Source organism: Tachyglossus aculeatus, chromosome 19 (genome assembly GCF_015852505.1).
Source record: "Tachyglossus aculeatus isolate mTacAcu1 chromosome 19, mTacAcu1.pri, whole genome shotgun sequence".
Taxonomy (NCBI): Eukaryota; Metazoa; Chordata; class Mammalia; order Monotremata; family Tachyglossidae; genus Tachyglossus; species Tachyglossus aculeatus.
Window position 1 is genome coordinate 7,844,315 of NC_052084.1, and position 21,664 is coordinate 7,865,978.

Below are 21,664 nucleotides of genomic sequence, written 5' to 3' on the forward strand. Positions count from 1 at the left end.
GTCTGTCTCCCCCTTTTAGACTGTGAGTCCATTGTTGGGTCGGGACCGTCGACACGTTGCCGACTTGTACTTCCCAAGCGCTTAGTCCAGTGCTCTGCACACAGGAAGCACTCAATAAATACAACTGAATGAATGAATGAATGCGGGCCGGGATGGCCTCTATTCGTTGCTGGATAGTACTTTCCAAACGCCTAATACAGCGCACCGCACACACTAATAATGATAATAATGATGGTAGTTGTTAAGCACTTACTACTTAAGTCCACTTGTCTGCTGTGTGAACTTGGGCAAGTCACTACACTTCTCTGTGCCTCAGTTACCTCATCTGTAAAATGGGGATTGTGACTGTGAGCCCCACGTGGGACAGCCTGATAATCCTGTATCTCTCCCAGAGCATAGAACAGCACTTGGCACTTGGTGAGCGCTTAACAAATACCATTATTATTACTACTATTGTCAGCTGTGTGACTTTGAGGACATCACTTCACTGGGCCTCAGTGACCTCATCTAGAAAATGGGAATTAAGACTGTCAGCCCCACCTGTGGCAGCCTAATAGCCTTGTATCTCCCTGACAAGTGGCGGAGTCAGGATTAGAACCCATGATCTCTGACTCCCGGGGTCGGGCTCTTTCCACTAAGCCACGCTGCTTCTCTTTAAGCACCCAAAAATACAACTTAACATGTCAGGCACTGTAGTAAGGACTGGGGTAACCAAGGTAATCAGGCGGGCACGGACCCTGCCTCCCATGGGGCTCACAGTCGTAATCCCCATTTTTCCAATGAAGTAACTGAGGCAACAGAGAAGGTGAGAGACTTGTCTAAGGTCACACAGCAGTCAGTGTTTATTTACTTGTGTTGATGTCTCCACACCTCCCACCAAGACTGTGAGCTTCTTGTGGGCAGGAAATGTCTCTTTATTGCTGTATTGTTCTTCCCCAAACACTTAACACAGTGCTCTGCACACAGTAAACACTCGATAAATATTGTACATATTTACCACTCTATTTTATTTTGTTAATATGTTTTGTTGCCTGTCTCCCCCTTCTAGACTGTGAGCCCGCTGTTGGGTAGGGACCGTCTCTATATGTTGCCAACTTGTACTTCCCAAGTGCTTAGTACAGTGCTGCACACAGTAAGCGCTCAATAAATACGACTGAATGAATGAACTAAAGTGTTTGCTAACGAGAATGGAAAATGGGTTGAAAGAGAGACTAAAGTTGGGTATACTGTATTCAGTTATTTTCAGAGCCAAACATACCTTCTGTTCATATTCAGATATCTTTCCTAAAATTTCAGACTTTTCTTGCAAGAGATTTCTAATCTTTTCAGCAAGTTGTTTTTCAGTCACTAGGGAAGAAGGGCGAGAACACTCTTTAAGATGACAAAGACACAGATTAATCCTGAGACACCCTACGGTTAAAGAAAAATTCAAACCACCTAGATACATTATTTCAGTGTAATTACTACATTTTTATAGTTCCTAGTTCTGGGAATCCTGTAAACATTCAAAATGAATAAAAACTGAATTATACATCACCCATTACAAACAACACATCAGGAAACAATTATCCTCCTGACATGAGGAAGAGTCCCAGAGATGATTAAACTCCATGGCTTCTAGAAGTGATTTAGAAATACTGCTTCTTTTGAAGAGGGTAGAACAATTTATATGCATAAATCTCATTTTTCCTTGAGTTTAAAGGAGTATGAGATGGACAGCATCAAACTGAAGCACAGGAAATTAGATGTTGGATGACTGGCTCAAGGTCACAGAGTAAAGTCTGATTCTAATTCCTTGACTTATAGTCCAGCTCTCTACTGGTTGAAATACAAAAACCACAGCTTCAACTTAATCTTCCATTTCACTCTAGAGCTTTAAGGTAAAAGAGAACCAGAAAAGCTATGTCATTTTAACCACTTATGTGGCTTTCAGATTTTAGTCTTCAGGGCATCATTGAAGGCTTTCTTTAACCCTGACACTCAGCATCACTGGAGTTTTTCTCTTGAACTCTACCCATTTTTTTTTTTCCAACTAGGAAGCACACCGCTGATTTCCATTAAACTCAGTTAATCTGGTTTTGGGGTTTGTACTAATAATTTGCTATTGAGTGGCATGTGCTGTCTACCCAATGCAGGAGACTATAATTCTGACACATCTCATGGGAAAGGTGGTAATTCTGCTGCAAAGGCACTTCATGGAGAGACAGAGTGTCAGGGAGAAACCAAAAGGGCAGAGAAAGTAATTTGTATTAAACCTCTCTTCTGCCCTGTGATAGGTATTTTGGGTGACAGAACTGCTCAGAAAGCTCTGCAAAACAAGTACAACAAAACCAGCTAAAAATACTCAACCTTGGTTAGGAAGCTAAATTAAAAGTTCTACGATAAGGATTACATTTTCTGAAAAATTTCATGAATTGACGGGCAGAGGAGAACAAGTACTCTTGAGTGAAGTAGAGACCGGAAACTTAAATAAATCAAACCTGGGTTTTTGTGCGTGTACAGCAGGTATCTCTGCCCAAACCACAGTACAGTTATTTCAAACTGGTAGTGGTCAAGAAACCACTATAAAAGTCAATTATGACAGATCTGTTTAATTGATCTTGCTTCACTACATAATTTTACAACATCGTAAACAATTAAAGTAGAGAACCCAAATATACGAAACTAAGCCCACACTTGCAAAGACATGAATATTTGCTTATTACCATTAAATTGAGGGCCTCACTCCATAAGAACTTCCATTTGAAAAATTATCCTAGTATAGCATGTTTAGAAGCAGACAGCATTTAAGTGCAGTTACCGAGTCATCTAAAAGTACCCTTTGCACTAAATGGAGGTTTAAGATTAAAATTTGAGATAAAAGACATTTAAAGTGAACTCTGGAGTTTGGTTTTATATAGATTTCTTCTAAGAAGAAAAGAAACATACTCCAAATATTACTCGAGAGGAAGGGAATAGGAATGTTGAAAACAAAAAAAAAAACCTCTTACCTTGATAAACTCTACTCTTTACCTAGAAGAGAGAAAAGGATCTATGATATGGTGGCTTGGGCAACTTATTAATAGAATCCTACAGATACCCAATTGAATGGTTTCTAGAGAAGCAATATGGCTGAGTTTGGAGTCAGAGGTCATGGGTTCAAATCCCAGCTCTGCCAACTGTCAGCCGTGTGACTTTGGGCAAGTCACTTCACTGGGCTCCAGTTAACTCATCTGTAAAATGGGGATTAAGACTGTGAGCCCCATGTGGGACAACCTGATCACCTTGTAACCTCCCCGGCACTTAGAACAGTGCTTTGCACATAGTAAGCACTTAATAAAAGCCATTATTATTATTATTATTATCATTATTAATGGACAAGAGTCAAATTCATTTCAAATTAACTACGTGTTTACACGTGTACCAACTGAAGGGGTGAAAACCCTGCATGCCAAGAGCTGCCAATTAAAAACTGTCAAACAATACTGCATAAACAAGTCTAGAGGATTTCTAATAAAAGCTTCTGGGTTACAGCCCTATTTTGGAGCCAGGATAAAAGTTTACTCACCTATTCAATGGACACCAAAAACCCACTGAGTTTTTAAACAACCGAGAAGGGGTTTGACTTAGTGCGGAGGAGGTGGATAGGGCAACTTCCACCCTTGGAAGTTGCCGCTTCAGTTTTAAGCGCTAAATCGGGTGGGAGAACATATGCACTATCCCTGTGGGTGGGCATCCCTGAATGAGCACGGAGTTACTTGGTAACAGGACAGCTATTCTGCCCACCCACCCGGCCCAAACCCAAGTAACACCCAGCTACACACCCTATGAGGGTGCTTAGGGCCTGGAATCCCCAAGGTGGCTTTAATCACCCTGACAAGGCTTCAGGTGGCCCTGGGGAGCCTGGTGCAAAAACCAAATCCTGGGCTGTTGCACAACCATCCCCAATTCCAAGGGATAGCTGCTTTCCCTGGATCCACCATCAGCACAGGGATCAGCATAATTTTGGCCCTCGCCTTCTAGCTCAGTTTAGAAACATTTCACAAATCCATCATGTGCTACATCAGTCTAAATTATGACCATTTTCAAAGGACATACAGCACATATTTTGAAAGCTCACTTCTTCACATAACCCAAGGCCATGAACTAAATGAATCCAGTTTCTCAAACAAGTGTGAGTAGGGGACACAGGTTTACGTAATCACTGATGTCATCCTAACTCTTTTATAAAATGTTTCCTTCTATTTTAATTCCATATGTTTTATAAAGTTGAATACCACAAATATTTGCTTTCTGTAAAGTCAGGACTTGATTTTTTATTCCTCTGACATCCAGAGAGATACCACATGAAATTGAGATACCTTTCACCAAGGCAAAGAAAACATATGGAGAAGAATGAGCTAACACAAAATTATTTTCCCAGTTCAGATTTCAGGGAGCATATAATCCATCCTCCAGGTTATACAAATCAAAGGAAGAAACTATCTGGATTAGTAAACTTGCTCTAGAGATTTTTTTTCTTGTCAAAGGCAAGCTTCAATAAAAGGTGTCAAACTAAATCTTTGGACATTTTAATTCATCCCTACATTTTAAAACTCCTGGCATAAACCTCTACATTACTGTGAAAGTTTTTTATTCTATATGTTTATAAATCAGAGAAGCATCTTCCCCTTATGATTGTTAAAATGAAGGATATTTTCACCTTAATAACAGAAAGACTACAACTTAACTACTGGTACAGTTTTTAAAGCATAATTTGTACTCAAGGAAAATGTTGTCTGGTATCAATCTTCTGGAGGGAAGCGAGTGGGTTGGAAAAAATAATGCTCTTATGCTTCATGTTAAATTATATATAGCATTAGTTTTAGAAAGGGTTGTTTAATTTTAAATATACTTACTGAAAGGGCAGTTCTCCAGAAGAAAATGACAAAAGAACCAATCCCCATTAAGACTGTAATAATTACAGGCTCCCAGGGGACTCCAAAGAAATCGGGTCCGGGTCTAATATCATCAGGCAATTTGGCAACCAGCTGAAAAGTGAATAATGAAATTTGTGAGACAATCGAGGAAAAATTGTATTTACATTAAATACCAGGTCACCTTTGCCCCATCTCATGTGACTAAATCGAGACTTCTAAGTAGGGAGAGGAAAGAATTCAGAATTCTATCCACTGAGACAGAAGGTGTAACTGATCCAAACATAAAACAGCACAAAAATTCAGGAATTTAGACACCTTCATACTTCAACAGAATCTATGAAATACACCTGAGAACGTAAAAAGACACATCCTGGAATAGTTGCCTAGAACCTAGAGGCCTACTCTGTATCAAGGATGTAGTAGTTTACAAAGTATCAGGATCCCACTGAAAGCAGGACAACATAACTTGGCTTCCTTATCAACGGTATTTCATCAGTTTCAAATTTAGTATTGAGTATGCTGTATACTCAAATCAATTTTAAACTTGAAATCAAAAGGTTGCGGCTACAGAGCAAGTGATGATGGTTGAAGGGGCTTAGCACTTATTTAGCAATGTCAAAACATCCCAAATGAAAGAAATTATATTTATTTTAATGCTTAAACAGGCCTTCTTTCTAAAGATCTCTTTTAAATCATTCAAAGGATGCCTTTACAAAGCATTTACTAAGTTTCTCAAAATTATTTTTCCTCACTGTGTTTACTTCATGCTCAAAAAGAAAAAGTTACTCCCTTGCTACAAACTCCAAGGTACTCTGGGATCATGGAATAAATGTGACAAAGTTATCAATGGAGGAGCTTCCCACAGTGGTTTGTCAGCCTAGTTCATAACTAATCTCGAGGATCCACCTTGAAAGAGGCCTAGCCTTTCTGCTGAAGGTTACCATATGGCTTTGCTCATTGATGGTGTTCCAGAATTCAGGAATCGGACTGAGACCACTAAACAATGATTAGAAACACAGCATTCCAGACAGTCACAGTACATGGTCAAAATTAGATACATTAACCTCAAAAGGCCTCCTGCTGTTATGCAAGCAAACACCGTTGCTGAAGGAGTACAGCATATAGTAAGCACTTAAGTACCATGATTATTATTGGTAGTTATAATAATAATTCAGAATTTGGGGAGCATTTTGTTTAAAAAACTGTACTTGCTGTTTATTTTTAGACTTGGACACACCACTGGAATCAGTTCTTCACAACCAAAGTGTGAAGAAATTATGCCATTTTACAGATCTCAGACCCAAAAAGGCTTTTTCACAAATTATATGGGTATCACAAACATGGCATATTTTAACAATTATCCTGAGATCTACCTCGACCATCCTCCTTGGCTGTGCAGAACAAGTTATGTGATCATGTCAGTGTTTTCAACCCTAAAAATGGAAGCTCCTCGAAGCAGTAACCGTCAGAGAATTTCATATGTTTAATTTCTAACATGAGATTGGTGCACACAAAAGTTACAGACTTCTGGTAGCATCACCAGACATCAAACCTGTTAAGAGTAGAAGTGGTTAAGTGTAGAAACTCTGGTGACACTGGGCACTGCAGGGGAGTACAACCATCATAGCAAACAATGAGAAAGCCAAAGACTCAGAGTCTTGGGGCCCTGAGACCTATAAGAGCCTTTATCTTTTATCACCTGCTCTGAATGTTGCTGGTCTCTAACTCTGCTAGAAAAACTGCTTATAACAATAATAATAATAATATTTGCCAGTTCTGTCTCCAAATCCACTTATGGAACCATAATAATTTCACACCCAAGTAACAGACTGCATTTCAGACTTTCCAATATAGCTCTCTTCTATTCATTCCCCAAAATTTATTGCCTGGCATCATAATAGGTGCTTGGGAGAACATTATAGAAGTAAGAGATATGAGTCTGGCTCTTGCGGAGCTACAATCTAATATGGTGGGGGGGGAGCAGGAGGAAAATTGTAGCTAACATCTGAAGTATGGAGAAAAGAAAAGAGCTTCATAAATCATCATCAATCGTATTTATTGAGCGCTTACTGTGTGCAGAGCACTGTACTAAGCGCTTAGTACTTAGTACAAAGCAAATAGGGTAGTTGATACAAAATTTGTAAGTGGGAGAGTGGCTGTTGGTGTGACATGATCCGAGAAGGTCAACCTGCTGCACTCACTCAGGCTGGTGGAGGGAGGGAGGGGTGGAGGAAGAGGGGAAGCACAGTTGTCAGTATCCTTGGTCACAAGCTATTAAATGCAGAGATGTACCAGGGCCAAAGTAAGACACATGCATAGGGACATACTCTTAGAGAAAGAGAAAAACAAAACCTGCCTACGTAACATGGCAAGTGCATCTCAATTCTTCCATGCTGAATTGCAACAAAAAATAGAAGTACATATCCCTATTTTTAGCTAGCTAGCAAGTAGGAATAGTTAAGGTGAGTGTGAATTCCAATTAAACCCAAGCGGATCACTGATTGTCTGTATCTAAACAATAAAGTATTCACAGGAGTGAGATTAGATGAGTAGGCACTTGGCATGATCCTTGACCCCTCTCTGCCAACCACTACTCTCACTCTGTTGCCACAACTTTTCCAGGTTCCACCCCTTCCTCTCCAAACAGCCATCATGCTGGTCTAGGCACTTGTCAGATCAATCATATTCACTGAGCACTTACTGAGGGCACAGCACTGTACTGATTTGGAGAGTACGATAAAAAAGGATTGGCAGGCACATTCCCTGTGCACAAGGAGCTTATAGTGTAGATCCTGACTAAACCTCTGCACCAGCCTCCTCACTCATCTCCCTATCTCCAATCTATACTTCAGTCTGATGCCTGGAACGTTTTTTTTTTAAAAACACTGTTCTGCAAATATCTCTCCACAACTGAAAAGCTTCCAACAGTTGCCCATTCTTCCTTGTAGCAGTTAGAAGTTCCTGACCACTGGCTTTACAGCATTCTCCCTCCTATTTATCCCTTTTCCCACTCATCTTTGGTGTTCCTCCCACATTTAAATGTTCACTGTGCCTTATTTGCATCCCTTTCCCAGCCAACTTTTGCTCATGTCTTTCCCCCTTGCCAAAACTTAATTCGCGCTCAATAAATACCATTTGATGATACAACCAGCTTTGGCCATGGCATGAAAACTAAAATGCAAGCTTTCTTAATGCCGGCTTCTTAAACACACATACACTGTGTTAATATCAAGAAGAAAAATAGTAATTTGTGGTATTTGTTAAGTCCTTTTAACGTGCTTAGCATTGCACTAACGGGACAGATACTAGTTAATCAGGTTAAACACACGGACCTCGTGTCTTCAGTAGAAGGGAGAATAACTACTGAATTCCAATTCTGCAGTTGAGGAAACTGAGGTGCAGATGGTGGAGCCAGGATCAGAACCCAGGTACTCCTGACCCCCAACCCATGCTCTTTCCACTAGGCCATGCTGTTAGACTTGAACTGAGAATAATAAAACACCTTAAGGTACATACAGTAAACATGACTGAACAAGCATCCATGCTATGAAATGCCAAAAAATGAAGGTGGTGGGAATGGAAATGACAGAGTTTAGAGTCAGGGAGTTTTAAGTCCACAGGGTCCAAAATGGGTGACAAAGACTCTAAGTAGTTTAGCTAGTCCATGACATTTTTCTGATAAATGATGTTTAAAAATTTGGGGACTCCCTTGCTGATCAGCTTATTCAGGAAATTGTCTAGCTCACTTATAAATCCTAACAAGCATAAAAAAAAAATGTTCTTGGATATAGTACCAGTGACAAGAATACAAAACACAGAAGCAGCAATGAATAAACTTTGGTTCTGACTTACTATGCATCAGTTTAAGCTAGCACAATAAAATAATAAGCGTAGTTCTTTTTTGCTACGAATTCCTTTTAAGATTTTACATAACCATTCTTGATAAGGCAAAATATTACCAGCCCCTACAAAAAGAGGATAAAACCATCTTATATTACTCACTTTCAATGTCGCCAAGATTTTCCATACAAATCACTGACTTTTACTTGGATGACTAAAATCTTTACAAAGCTATTGACTTGATGCAGGTTTTCTGCTTTATTACTTCTGAACAGTTATAGCATAGGGGTGCTCATTAAGATCATAAAACCGGCTTCCAGGACCCTCGGATACATCATCCCCTTGATCTCTCACCTCAACCGGCCCTCTAATCAATCATATTTAGTTAGCACTGTACTATGCGCTTAAGGGAGTACAATACAACACAATTAGCAGACACAGTCCCTTCTCCTCATCAGTCTTCACTTCTCTCTCTCCAGTGACTGGAGAAAGTGAGAAACGGGGGTAAGAATCTTAATATCGGGTCAGAGTTTCTCCCTCCACATTCCTTCCCGTGGCCCCAAAGGAGACCCTTGAAGTGCAAAGTGAAATGCGGAAAGATAATAATACTGATGGTATTTGTTACCCAGTGCTGGGCACATAGTAAGCGCTTAACAAATACCATCATTATTAAGTGCTTACTATGTGCCCAAGTACTGTTCTAAGTGCCGGGGTAGATACAAGGTAATCAGGTTGTCCCCATAAGGGGCTCACAATCGTAATCCCCATTTGACAGATGAGGGCACTGAGGCAAAGAAGTGAAGTGAATTTCCCACGGTCACACAGCAGCCAAGGGGCGGAGGTGGGATTAGAACCCACGACCTCTGACTCCCAAGCCTAGGCTCTTTCCACTAAGCCAAGCAGAGAGGTCCGGCGGAAGGCCCTTTTCTTAATAATAATGACGGCATTTGTTAGGCGTTTACTATGTGCCAAACACTGTTCTCAGCATTGGGGGCGGGGGTAGAAGGTGATCAGGTTGTCTCACGTGGGGCTCACGGTCTTCACCCCCGTTTTACCTGAGGCCCAGGGAAGCAAAGTGACCGGACCGAAGTCCCACGGCTGACAAGGGGCGGAGGCGGGATTAGAACCCACGACCTCTGCCTCTAGACTGTGAGCCCCCTGTTGGGTAGGGACCGTCTCTATATGTTGCCAACTTGTACTTCCCAATCAATCGTATTTATTGAGCGCTTACTGTGTGCAGAGCACTGTACTAAGCGCTTGGGAAGTACAAGGTGGCAACATAGAGAGACAGTCCCTACCCAACAGTGGGCTCACAGTCTAAAAGGGGGAGACGGAGACCAAAACCAAACATACTAACAAAATAAAATAGAATAGACATGTACAAGTAAAATAGAGTAATAAATATGTACAGACATATATATATATACAGGTGCTGTGGGGAAGGGAAGGAGGTAAGACGGGGGGGGATGGAGAGGGGGGGCGAGGGGGAGAGGAAGGAAGGGGCTCAGTCTGGGAAGGCCTCCTGGAGGAGGTGAGCTCTCAGTAGGGCCTTGAAGGGAGGAAGAGAGCGAGCTGGGCGGATGGGCAGAGGGAGGGCATTCCAGGCCCGGGGAATGGACGGCGGGACAGGCGAGAACGAGGCCTAACGGTGAGGAGATTAGCGGTGGCAGAGGAGCGGAGGGGGCGGGCTGGGCTGGAGAAGGACAGAAGGGAGGGGAGGTAGGAGGGGGCGAGGCGATGGACAGCCTTGAAGCCCAGGGTGAGGAGTACAAGCGCTTAGTACAGTGCTCTGCACAGAGTAAGCGCTCAATAAATACGACTGATTGACTCCCAAGCCCGGGTTCTTTCCACTAAGGCGGGCAGCGGGGTCCGGTGGAAGGGCCTTTTGTTGTCCGAGGTGCGCCGGTTCACGCCCTTTACCTTTGCCCGGGTCCCCGGCCCCTCCCTCCGTCCGTCCGTCCGTCCGTCCCGGCCCGGGCGGGAGTGGGTGGGTCCCCAGGGGTCGGGGGTCGCGCTGACCTCCTCCTCCTCCTCATCAATCGTATTTATTGAGCGCCTACTGTGTGCAGAGCACTGGACTAAGCGCTTGGGAAGTACAAGTTGGCAACATATATATGTTGCCAACTTGTACTTACATATATATATGTATGTATATATGTACATACGTACATATATGTGTACATATGTACATATATATACATGTATATGTATATATATGTACATATATATACATATACATGTATATATGTATATATATACATATACATGCATATATGTATATATACATATACATGTATATATACATATATACATGTATATGTATATATATACATATACATGTATATGTATATATATGTACATATATATACATATACATGTATATATATGTACATATATACATATATATGTGTACATATATACATATGTATATGTATATATGTGTACATATGTACACATATATGTACATATGTACATATATACATACATATATATGTGTAAGTACAAGTTGTATGTACACATATATGTACATATGTACATATATACACATATATGTATATATGCATGTATATGTACATATATGTATGTATATATGTACATATATATGTATGTGTATATATACGTGTATATATATATATATACACACACACACACACACACAAGTTGGCTGACCTCCAGCAGCCCGGCCGTGAGGGCGGCGTAGAGCAGGGCCAGGGGGTCCAGGAGGTCGGGGCCTGTGGGGCCGGACGGGTCCATGACGGCCCGCGTCGGGCCGAGGGGGGCGGACGGCTTCTTCTTCTTCTTCCTCCTCCTCCTCGTCGTCGTCTTTCTCCTCAGGAGCCGCGGCGGGTGATCGCCGCCTGAGCCCGCCCCTCCCGCACTAACACGTCAACTAGGCCCGAGGCCGGGCAGCCGACCTCACTGCCCTCACCGCCGCCCCCTGACGTCATCACCGCGCGCCGCCGTCCGAGGAGGGCCGCGCGCGCCGGGGGGGGGGGGGGGCCCGCCGGGCCAAACCATTCCAAGCGGAACAAACCAACTCGGGAGCGGCGGGGGGAACCAAGACTCCCGCCTTCCTGTCAGCAATCAATCAATCGTATTGATTGAGCGCTTACTGTGTGCTGAGCACTGGACTAAGCGTTTGGGAAGTTCAAGTCGGCAACATCTAGAGACAGCCCCTACCCACCAGTGGGCTCACAGTCTAGAAGGGGGAGACGGAGAACAAAACCAAACAGACTAACAAAATAAAATAAATAGAATAGGTATGGACAAGTAAAATACAACCTAATAGCTCGCATATACCCCAACGCTTAGAGGTCATGGGTTCGAATCCCAGCTCTGCCACTTGTCAGCGGTGTGACCTTGGGCAAGTCACCTCCCTTCTCTGAGCCTCAGTTCCCTCATCTGTAAAATGGGGGTGAAGACGGTGAGCCCCACGTGGGACAAGCTGATCACCTTGTATCCCCCCAGCGCTTAGAACGGTGGTTGGCACATATAGTAAGCGCTTAACAAATGGCAATATTATTATTAGAACAGTGCCTGACACATAGTAAACACTTAAATACCACAATTGTTATTCTTTTATAGGACAGGCTGTCCCCTCCCCAAGCCTCAGTTGACCCAAAGTGCCCCACCAACACACTTGACTAAATCTCTCTAAGATGGGGAGGAGGTTTATTCTCATAACCCGAATTAAGGAGGGCAATGGATCCCCGCACCGCCCTCTGCCCCCACCGTGGATCCCAAACCCGGGCACCGGTCGGGGAGCAAGGTCAGCCCCCACGAGGCCCTGAAGGTTAAAGGGTCTCCCCAGAGGTCAAGGCTCGGGCCAGGAGCACCATCTTGCCCGACGGGCTTTGGTTCTCCACGTTGGCCCCTGCTCCCCCAAAAGCACCTCCCTCCCCTGCCCCCATGTGTCTTTTCTGTTTTTCACAAATGGCCGCCTGGGGCCCAGGGCTGCCAGGACTCCACCGAAACCTGTGTTGGAAAACCCGGCAGCCAGCTATCTCCGTGGAGAAACGGATTTCTGTGTGCAGAGCACTGGACTAAGCGCTTGGGAAGTCCAAGTTGGCAACACAGAGTGACGGTCCCTACCCAACACTGGGCTCACAGTATTATTTACTAATAATAATGGCATTCGCCGCATCGATCGTATTTATTGAGCGCTTACTGTGTGCAGAGCACTGGACTAAGCGCTTGGGAAGTCCAAGTTGGCAACATAGAGAGACGGTCCCTACCCAACAGTGGGCTCACAGTATTATTTACTAATAATAATGGCATTCGCCACATCAATCAATCGTATTTATTGAGCGCTTACTGTGTGCAGAGCACTGGACTAAGCGCTTGGGAAGTACAAGTTGGCAACATATAGAGACGGTCCCTACCCAACACTGGGCTCACAGTATTATTTACTACTAATAATGGCATTTGCCACAACAATTGTATTTACTGATTGATTTACTAACTATTTTGTTAGTATGTTTGGTTTTGTTCTCTGTCTCCCCCTTTTAGACTGTGAGCCCAATGTTGGGTAGGGACTGTCCCTATATGTTGCCAATTTGTACTTCCCAAGTGCTTAGTCCAGTGCTCTGCACATAGTAAGCACTCAATGCGATTGATGATGATGATGATGATGATTGAGCGCTTACTGTGTGCAGAGCACTGGACTAAGCGCTTGGGAAGTACAAGTTGGCAACATATAGAGACGGTCCCTACCCAACACTGGGCTCACAGTATTATTTACTAATAATAATGGCATTTGTGCAGAGAAGCAGCGTGGCTCAGTGGAAAAGAGCACGGGCTTTGGAGTCAGAGATCATGGGTTCAAATCCCAGCTCTGCCAGTTGTCAGCTGTGTGACTTTGGGCAAGTCACTTCTCTGTACCTCATCTGCCAAATGGGGACTGAGAAAGTGAGCCCCACATGGGATAGGGACTGTGTCCAATCTGTTCTGCTTGTATTCACCCCAGTACCCCAGTGCCTAGTAACAATAATAATAATGGTATTCATTAAGCATTTACTATGTGCCAAGCACTGTTCTAAGTGCTGGGGGAGATACAAGGTAATCAGGTTGTCCCACATGGGGCTCACGGTCTTCATCCCCATTTTACAGATGGGGTAACTGAGGCACCGAGAAGTGAAGTGACTTGCCTAAAGTCACACAGCTGACAAGTGACGGAGCCGGGATTAGGACCCACGACCTCTGACTCCCAAGCCATGCTCTTTCCACTGAACCACGCTGCTTCCCCTTTGTACGGTGCCTGACCCGTAGTAAGCACTTAAATATTATTATTATTATTATTAAGGCAGGAGAGAGGAGCTCTCTTGGGAGGGCCTTCTAAACTGATGAATAGTAATAATTATTAATGCAGTTTTACTATATGCCAAGCACTGTTCCCTTGACCTTCATATTTCTTAGAAAGGCACATTGTGTTATTTTACTGATCTGAACCTCCTAACAAAAATTTTTGATCTCATTAAAGCACATTCTTCATAAATCCTGTAAACTTCATGGCAACCTCATTTGTTTACAAAAAAAGCTATTTAAAATGACTAACAAATACCAGCAGAGGGAGCAAAATCCATTAAAAATAACCTGCCAATGCTATGCAAATTCATAATGAGCAAACTGAATTTCCATTCATAAGGCTCTGAACTTGGGATTTTTTTTTTGTGCAGAGACAAAGCTTCAATTACCTGCATTTTTAATATCATGCAACACAAATTTTTGAAACCCCAAAATGCTTAAGTTTAACACACATTGAAGCAAATTCATCCAAATTTATGGACCATTTAAAATGACCTTAACGGTCTTACTTACAATTTCAGCAAATGGTTTCATATTTTCTTTAGTTGCAAGTACTGCACTCTCCAAAGCTGCAAAAACCTGTGACACTTCAGGAGGTGTTTCTAGTTGCCCTTCCAAGTCTGCAGTATCTTTTTCAGTGGTAATTATCCCTAGGAACAAAAGAGAAGTCAGCATGGTCTGTGATTGCATTTTAGAATTCGATTTTCTCTCATCCACTCCTTTGCAACAATTTAAAACACAACTAGCCTTATGAGTGACTTTCCTAGAGAACAGTATTATGTGGGAGAATTGAAAAGAATAACATTATCACTTCCTTACCTTGTACTTCCCAAGCACTTAGTACAGTGCTCTACACACAGTAAGCACTCAATAAATACAATTCAATGAATGAATACAGTAGCCAACGCAATACAGGCAGCAGCTCTTCTGATAGGGGAATTCAGAATGAAACCCCCAAATTAGACAGCATCTTGACTTTATAGTCAGGGTTAATTTGTTACTTTCTCAGGTCTAACAACAGATGGAAATACCATTTCCTATATAAATGTGGTAGTGAATGTCCTGGGATTTTTGAAGAATGGTGTGTCATCACTCAGAGCAATGCTAAACATTATTCGCGATTTTTTTTTCATTGCATTCCTATGGCATGTAACGGGTCTAAAGTTAAAAAGAAGTTCCCTGAAAATTAAAAATGTATGCATCAATAAGTGAAATTACCTAATGTTCGTGTTCCACAGTGAACAATAAAGAGAAACAAAAATGATATATATATCAACAGCAAACACTGTGGTTTGGGACAGTTGTCCCCCCACTCCCAGCAAGACTGGCTCCCAACTGCTGGTCCACTAATTAGTAGCAGTCTCCATCTCACTCTTACTGGTCTCCACTGCAACCATCAAACAGAAGGGAAACAGAGCCCCCTTGCTCAACCTTAGAATAAGAATAAACACTAGTAAAATATTTAGAGTCCTAAGTACAAGATTACCTGAAGCTACAATCACATCCCTCTTTTCTAGACTGCTCATTCCCCAACACCATTCCTATCTGCTGAGCAGAATTGCCAAAGAACTACCTTAAACAAACGATTAAATCATAATACATCATGCCAACAAAATACAAGCATATCCCACAACACACTTTTGGTGTGCGCCTCAAAAACACGGAGCCACTCTGAGGTTCATTTTTTCATAGGTTTACATGCAGTGTGTTACATTTTGCCCCCAACTGGCCCCATCATAATGATCAGGCCCTACTGTTAACTAAAAATTATACTGCACATGCCTCCATCTCTCATTTATTATCCTCCCTTGTTCTTAGGGGCTTTCCTGACCTCTGGTCCTCAGAATCAGATTCCCCCTCACTTCCCCAGCTCCAGTATTATTATTTTTTTAATTCAGTCATGGCCACAGCTGATATTACCAGCACAGCTGGCTCTGTCACATCACCCTGACCCTCTTCTCCTCCCCAACCCAGCCAGCAATAGGGCAGGAAAAGAGGGAGAAGAGGTGTGTTGTGGCAGTACTGGCAATGTCTCATGGGCCCAAACTGCCCCTCTCTGTCCCTGTGTCCATTCTCACAGCTGAGGAGGAGAGGAAGGACTCCAAGGGGAACCTATGGGGAGCCTATGTGAGAGGCGTGGTCACAGCTAGGTTGGTGGTTAAGTATATAGTAGCTGGCACAGAGCTGGGGGAAAGAGCACTCCATCTGACTGCACTTGCATATGGCTTTCAGCAGCAGCGGGGTGGTCATGACGTATGCCTCGGGACAGCGGCACACATAATAATAATAATATAATAATAATGTTGGCATTTGTTAAGCGCTTACTATGTGCAAAGCACTGTTCTAAGTGCTGGGGGGGATACAAAGTGATCAGGTTGTCCCATGTGGGGTTCACAGTCTTAATCCCCATTTTACAGATGAGGTAACTGAGGCTCAGAGAAGTTGAGTGACTTGCCCAAGGTCACACAGCAGACACGCGGTGGAGCCGGGATTCGAACCCATGACCTCTGACTCCAAAGCCCGGGCTCTCTCCACTGAGCCACGCTGCTTCTCACATGGCACAAGGTAAATCGCCACCTTATGTAGGAAGGGCCTACATAATCTCAATTACCTGCAAAGCCTAGAGAAAACTGGACAGCCTTACCTTCTGATAAATCATCAATACTTTTCACTGAGGAAGTTTGGTCTGAGAGTCCATCTTCTGAGTCACTGGAATCTCCAATTTCTCTTGCATCTAAATGGCCGGTCTCATCCAAGATGCCTAGATCCTCCTCAGGCATTTTCAATTCAGGAATTCTAACTCCTGCATTTTGAGGTGGCTTCTTGTCTTCCTGTTTTGGACTCTTGTCTTCCTGGGGTGGGGACTTCTCTTCATTCTCTTCGGCTACTGCTGGGCTCCAGTCCCGCTGCCTGTTGTGTTCTGTTTCTTGGTTTACAGGAGATGACAGAATTTACATGGGTTACATGGGATAGGCCATGGGTTAAAACTATCAGTAACTTGCAGGTTCTCAACAATTCACTACATGTAGGTAAATTGTTCTTTTCTCCTTAAATAATTTTAGTCTAGTGGTTCTCAAATACAGCCACTGGGGCCTAAAATCAGGCTCAGAAGGGAGAAAGGGAGGAAACAAGTGAGGTGATTTCACTGGGAATTATACCAGGCAAAATTGTGCTCTTAACACTAGGTTCAAGTCCCAAAACAGAATGAACCCAGCTGTTTCAGGATGATAGGTGGAAATGGACTCAAAGAGCAAGCGCTCTCTGGAGAGTCCTCCCTTTCCCCACCCCAACCACTACCTGGTTTGGGGGCGGGGGGGGATGTTGTGGGGAGGGTGGGTAGAAAAAAGGTGGAGGGGTGAGGGGGTGGAGGGGAGTGCAGAGCCTTCACTTTTGATAAGGCCACAGGGAGACACCTGGCAATTATGTATGGGGCCACTAGTGGAGGTGCTGACTCCCTTGATCCTTAGGGAGTCCAAAAAGGCCTAGCCACGAGTGGAAAAAGTGAAGTATGAGTGGGAGTGAGAGGGCAGAGTGGAGGTGGGGCCTGAGAAAGGAAAAAAATCATGGGAATCCTGTGGGGGTGAAGCTATTCTGGAGGGAGAGAAACCTGTTTTTAAAGAGGGGAAGTCACCCAAATGTTGGCGTGGCCACATAGAACCCCAGTAAAGTTATCTCTGATCATCTGTTTTAGCAGATTAAGGTGACATATAGAAAGGGACTTTGGAAAGATGCCCAGATGTTTTTACAAAGTGAAAGGGCCTAGTTGTGTTAATATCAACCAAGATTTGAGGAAGCTGAATCTTAAGGAATAAAAATTAATTGATTTTGGCTAAAAGGGGCTGCTCTTCTGAATTTAAGGTTTTTCTTCCTTTCTCTATTAAGAACATATATAAAAATGTGCTTTTTTATTCTGTATGAAAGAAGTATTTTCAGAAGGTGTCAGGGCTTAGTTTAATAATCATTATTATTCATCTCCATTTCAGCAGAGTTAAGACCTGACTAGATGGCTTATTGAAATGCAAAGGAAAACTTGCAGTTCTGAGCATTTCACTGAACTTGATATGTATTGCACCAGAGAAACCAGCTACCCTGGGGGTGAAAGGGATGGTCTCCTAGCTCTCTGCAAAACCGGGGGGGGGACAGGAGAAGCGGGGAGGGACTGTTGCCTGGGACACTACAGTGCTTATCTATTTTCACAATATGAAACACTCTTTACTCTGCAGACTAAACGCAAGAAAGGCTCATGCCACTAACTTAACAGAACTCCCTTCTTGTTGATTTCTCCTGACCTAACCCCAGAAGAAAACAAGTTAGAATTTTACCTGTGACAAGTATTTTAGGACTTTCCTCTGGGGACTCTGGAGATGCCAATGGGGTACTTTCACTCCCTGAAGAGTGTTTGTATCTGATGAAATAGATCAAGTCCTGAACATCATCGAGCAGGGCGGTCTCTTCATCAAACATCTGTAGGTTTTTCATTCCCAGTTCTTTGTTTTCCACTACCCTTGAGTCTAACATTTTCTCCACAACATCCAGGATGTTTGATTCAGAAGAGTGAAAGACTGCATCCAGTGCCTTTTCCATATCCTGGGCCAGGCTGTCTCTCTGAACCAGCTCCAGCTCCCATTCCATGTCATGAAACATGGACTCCAGCTGGAAAAGTTGCTGAGGCTTGAGATACTTTTTCAACCTATCTATCCGCTTTTCATCCAGGAAGCCCCTGATTAGAGGCAGCTGTTTCACGGTGTCACTATATTCTGGATCCCTGGCTCTTTTCCGGATCAGGGTATCATCAAGCTCGGCAGAGTCTGAGTGTTGCTCTTCTTCACTTCCTTGATCAGCGAAGTTCTGCAAGACTTCCGTCTCTTCTTGGAAGGGATCCCGTGGCTCAGATTCTTCTGTGAGGTTGAGGCCTCTTTTGTTTTTCAATTCCAAATCCTCAGTTTGGAGGTAATCAGCACCAGGAGGCCACGTCCCTTCATCAACACCCTGAACCTGAATTTTATCCTTGGCTAGAGTATCACCTGCAGCTGGGGGGCCAGCTGATTCTCTGATTTCAAGATAACTCCCCTCTTCTTTCGCCATATTCATGCCAGCTGGCTTGCTCATTTTAACATTCTGTCCTTCGAGCCCAGCCTCACTTGAACCTTGCAAGCTAGCTTTTTTCTCAGGCTCTGAAGTCACATTCACCTCCTCTTTGGCTTCTTCTTTAAAAACAGGATTAAGAGTACCGAGAATAGCTCCCTCGGGCATTTGCACATCAACATTTAACTTGCCACCTTGGTCCCCAGCAAGGGGCTCTTTAGAGAATTTAGCGCTGGCAGCATTTTCATCCTCCAATAGTTCTTCAGACAGGTGAAAGTCATCACCTTCAGATTGTGGCTCTTCTACCTGGATATCTGCTTCTTCTCTGTAAAGAGGTTGATCTCTACCTTCCTCTTTAGGATCCCTGGTTCTTCCTTCTTCCTGAGAGATCTCTTTGTCCTCATGGAGCATGCTCTCTGGTGATTTGTGACTCATGAGACTTTCATCCACTGCATTCCCTTGAATTTTGTCACCTCCATTTTTGAACCCATGTTGGCTGAATTTTTCCTCCGAGTGTTCAACCTCTTCATCTAATTGCTCATAGAACTCTACTGTCACTTCTCTTTTGGGAGGTCGGGAAAGATCTTTTGCCAGGTTGGAGGCCTCTTTTTCTCCCTGCTCTCCTGGCAAAGTGGTTTGACCCATAGGAGAAAAGTTCGTTTGATTTGGGGTTTTGGGCACAGCTGCCTGCCTAAGTTCCTTTCTTTGGGTCTCCACTGCCACTGCTCCCTGGTCTAGTTCACTTTCAGGTGCTATTACCCCTTCCATATCTCTTTTGGACGCACTTTGGAGGTTATCCCCTAAAAGTGTTGAGACTTTTAGAGATTGCTGCTCATTGGCTAATTTTTTCCCTTTTATTGCCTTCCACAGAGCTTTGTGTTGTGATTCACTCCCTAAGCTATTTTTCAAATCCGGTCCTCTGAACTCTTCCCTTTGGAGCACTCCTTCTCTGGCGATTTCAAGGGGCGCATCTTTTGGATTATCTTCAATGCGTGCTTTTAAACTTGTTCCCTTTTTCTCAACTGTTGAGGTAGATTTAGGAAAATTTCCATGAGAGGGGTCATTTACAAGATTCTCTTTTAGTTCCTCATTTGGGAATCGTATTCCATCTTCTGACAGCTCCTCTTCAAATCCCTGAATTTTTTCCAATTCTTCTGGGCCCTCTTCAAGAATGTCCTCTGGGTCCTGGTTATTATTTGTTGCAGACACTTCTATGTTCAGAAGAGTGTCCTCTCCATTTAGTTCTCCAATGTGGCCTTTTAGTGCTGCTGCCTTTTCTTTACCGGTTGGTACTATTTCTTCATCTTCATCCTTTTCTTCCTCTGAATCAGTTCCATCCAGATCTGAGTCATCTCTTATTTCTTCACCTCCCCTGACAATAGAAAAGATGGTGTCTCCCAAAGATGTCAATATATTTTTATCATTCTTCCTTTCACCTGCTCCAGGCTGGGTTAACTCTTTAGCAGCATCTTCATCTGATTCCAAATCAGAAAGCTTTTCGCTTGTTGCATATTTCTCAGACTCCAACTTTTTCTTTTCTCTATTTGCAAAAGTGAGCAATGGCAGCTCCTCAAAGGGTTCCAGATCTTCCTCCTCTTCGGCTTTATGATAATCGACATCTGATTCCTCCTCAAAATCATCTTCTAATGAAGTAACAAGTCTGGTTGTCTCATCGTCAGAAACAAGCGCATCTGCAGTTGAGCCAAATTTTGTTTTGATATCCACAGACATTTCCTGCTTCAAAAGTTTATTGGTCTCAGTCTCCTCCCTCTCTTGAGAGGTCTGAGAAACATTGCTATTTTTGGCATTTTCATTTTCTGGCACCTTAAATTTATCTTGCAGCATTTCTTCGGAGGGGTCCAGTGAAGCTTGGTTTTCCTGAAGATAGTCAGTGTGACTATTTACAAGGAAGCGATCTCTCTGGGTCACTGGGTCTTCCTCTACATTCTTAGTGTTTCCAGAAGGTAAACTGCCTTTTCCTTCTGCTTTGGCAAGAACATTGCTGTCTTCGGCTGGAGTAGGCTCCAAGTTCTTATCTTTAAACACTTCAAGAGGCTCTCCGGGATCTATCCCCTCAACATCCTCTTCCTCATTTTCTTCAAGGGTTTTCTCTGAAGCTCCCATTTTGGAACTGTCCAATTCTGATTCTCCTAAGCTACTTACTGTTTCTTTGGGGAGTTTTAAAATCTCTTCCACATTATAGTTATCAAAATCATCTGTTCCTCCATCAAAACAAACGAAATCTGTCTCCTGAAAAGGCAAAACAAAACTAGTCTGTCACAGATGCCAAAAATATAAAATCAAATCAAGAAGGGTTTGGATAAATTCATAGCTGAAGTCCATAATAGGTAATGAGAAACAAATCTAGGGATGCAGAGGGGAAATGTTAGGGATGGTAGGTGATTATTTAAAGAAACGTCAAAGAGGACAGTCTACAGAGGAATAGGAGCCAATAGGACCTGAGCTCACTAGTTCTGTCCAATTCAGACTCAAAGAGGAATTCCTTTAGGGCAGACCTGCACAAAATATGGCCTGTG

At 43.1% G+C, this 21,664-nt stretch overlaps 1 protein-coding gene across 2 annotated transcripts in view; it reads right to left on the bottom strand.

Moving 5' to 3' along the window:
* The window catches only part of MIA3 (MIA SH3 domain ER export factor 3), a 46,705-nt gene that overhangs the window by 14,114 nt on the left and 10,927 nt on the right, over positions 1-21,664 (bottom strand). For both annotated transcript variants that reach the window (XM_038761214.1, XM_038761215.1), the window contains exons 4-9: positions 18,365-21,377; positions 16,687-16,968; positions 14,556-14,692; positions 4,878-5,009; positions 2,991-3,012; positions 1,259-1,347 (exon numbers count right to left, since the gene is read on the bottom strand). In XM_038761214.1, the coding sequence (XP_038617142.1) occupies positions 1,259-1,347; positions 2,991-3,012; positions 4,878-5,009; positions 14,556-14,692; positions 16,687-16,968; positions 18,365-21,377 (3,675 nt within the window). The remainder of the gene's footprint in view (positions 1-1,258; positions 1,348-2,990; positions 3,013-4,877; positions 5,010-14,555; positions 14,693-16,686; positions 16,969-18,364; positions 21,378-21,664) is intronic.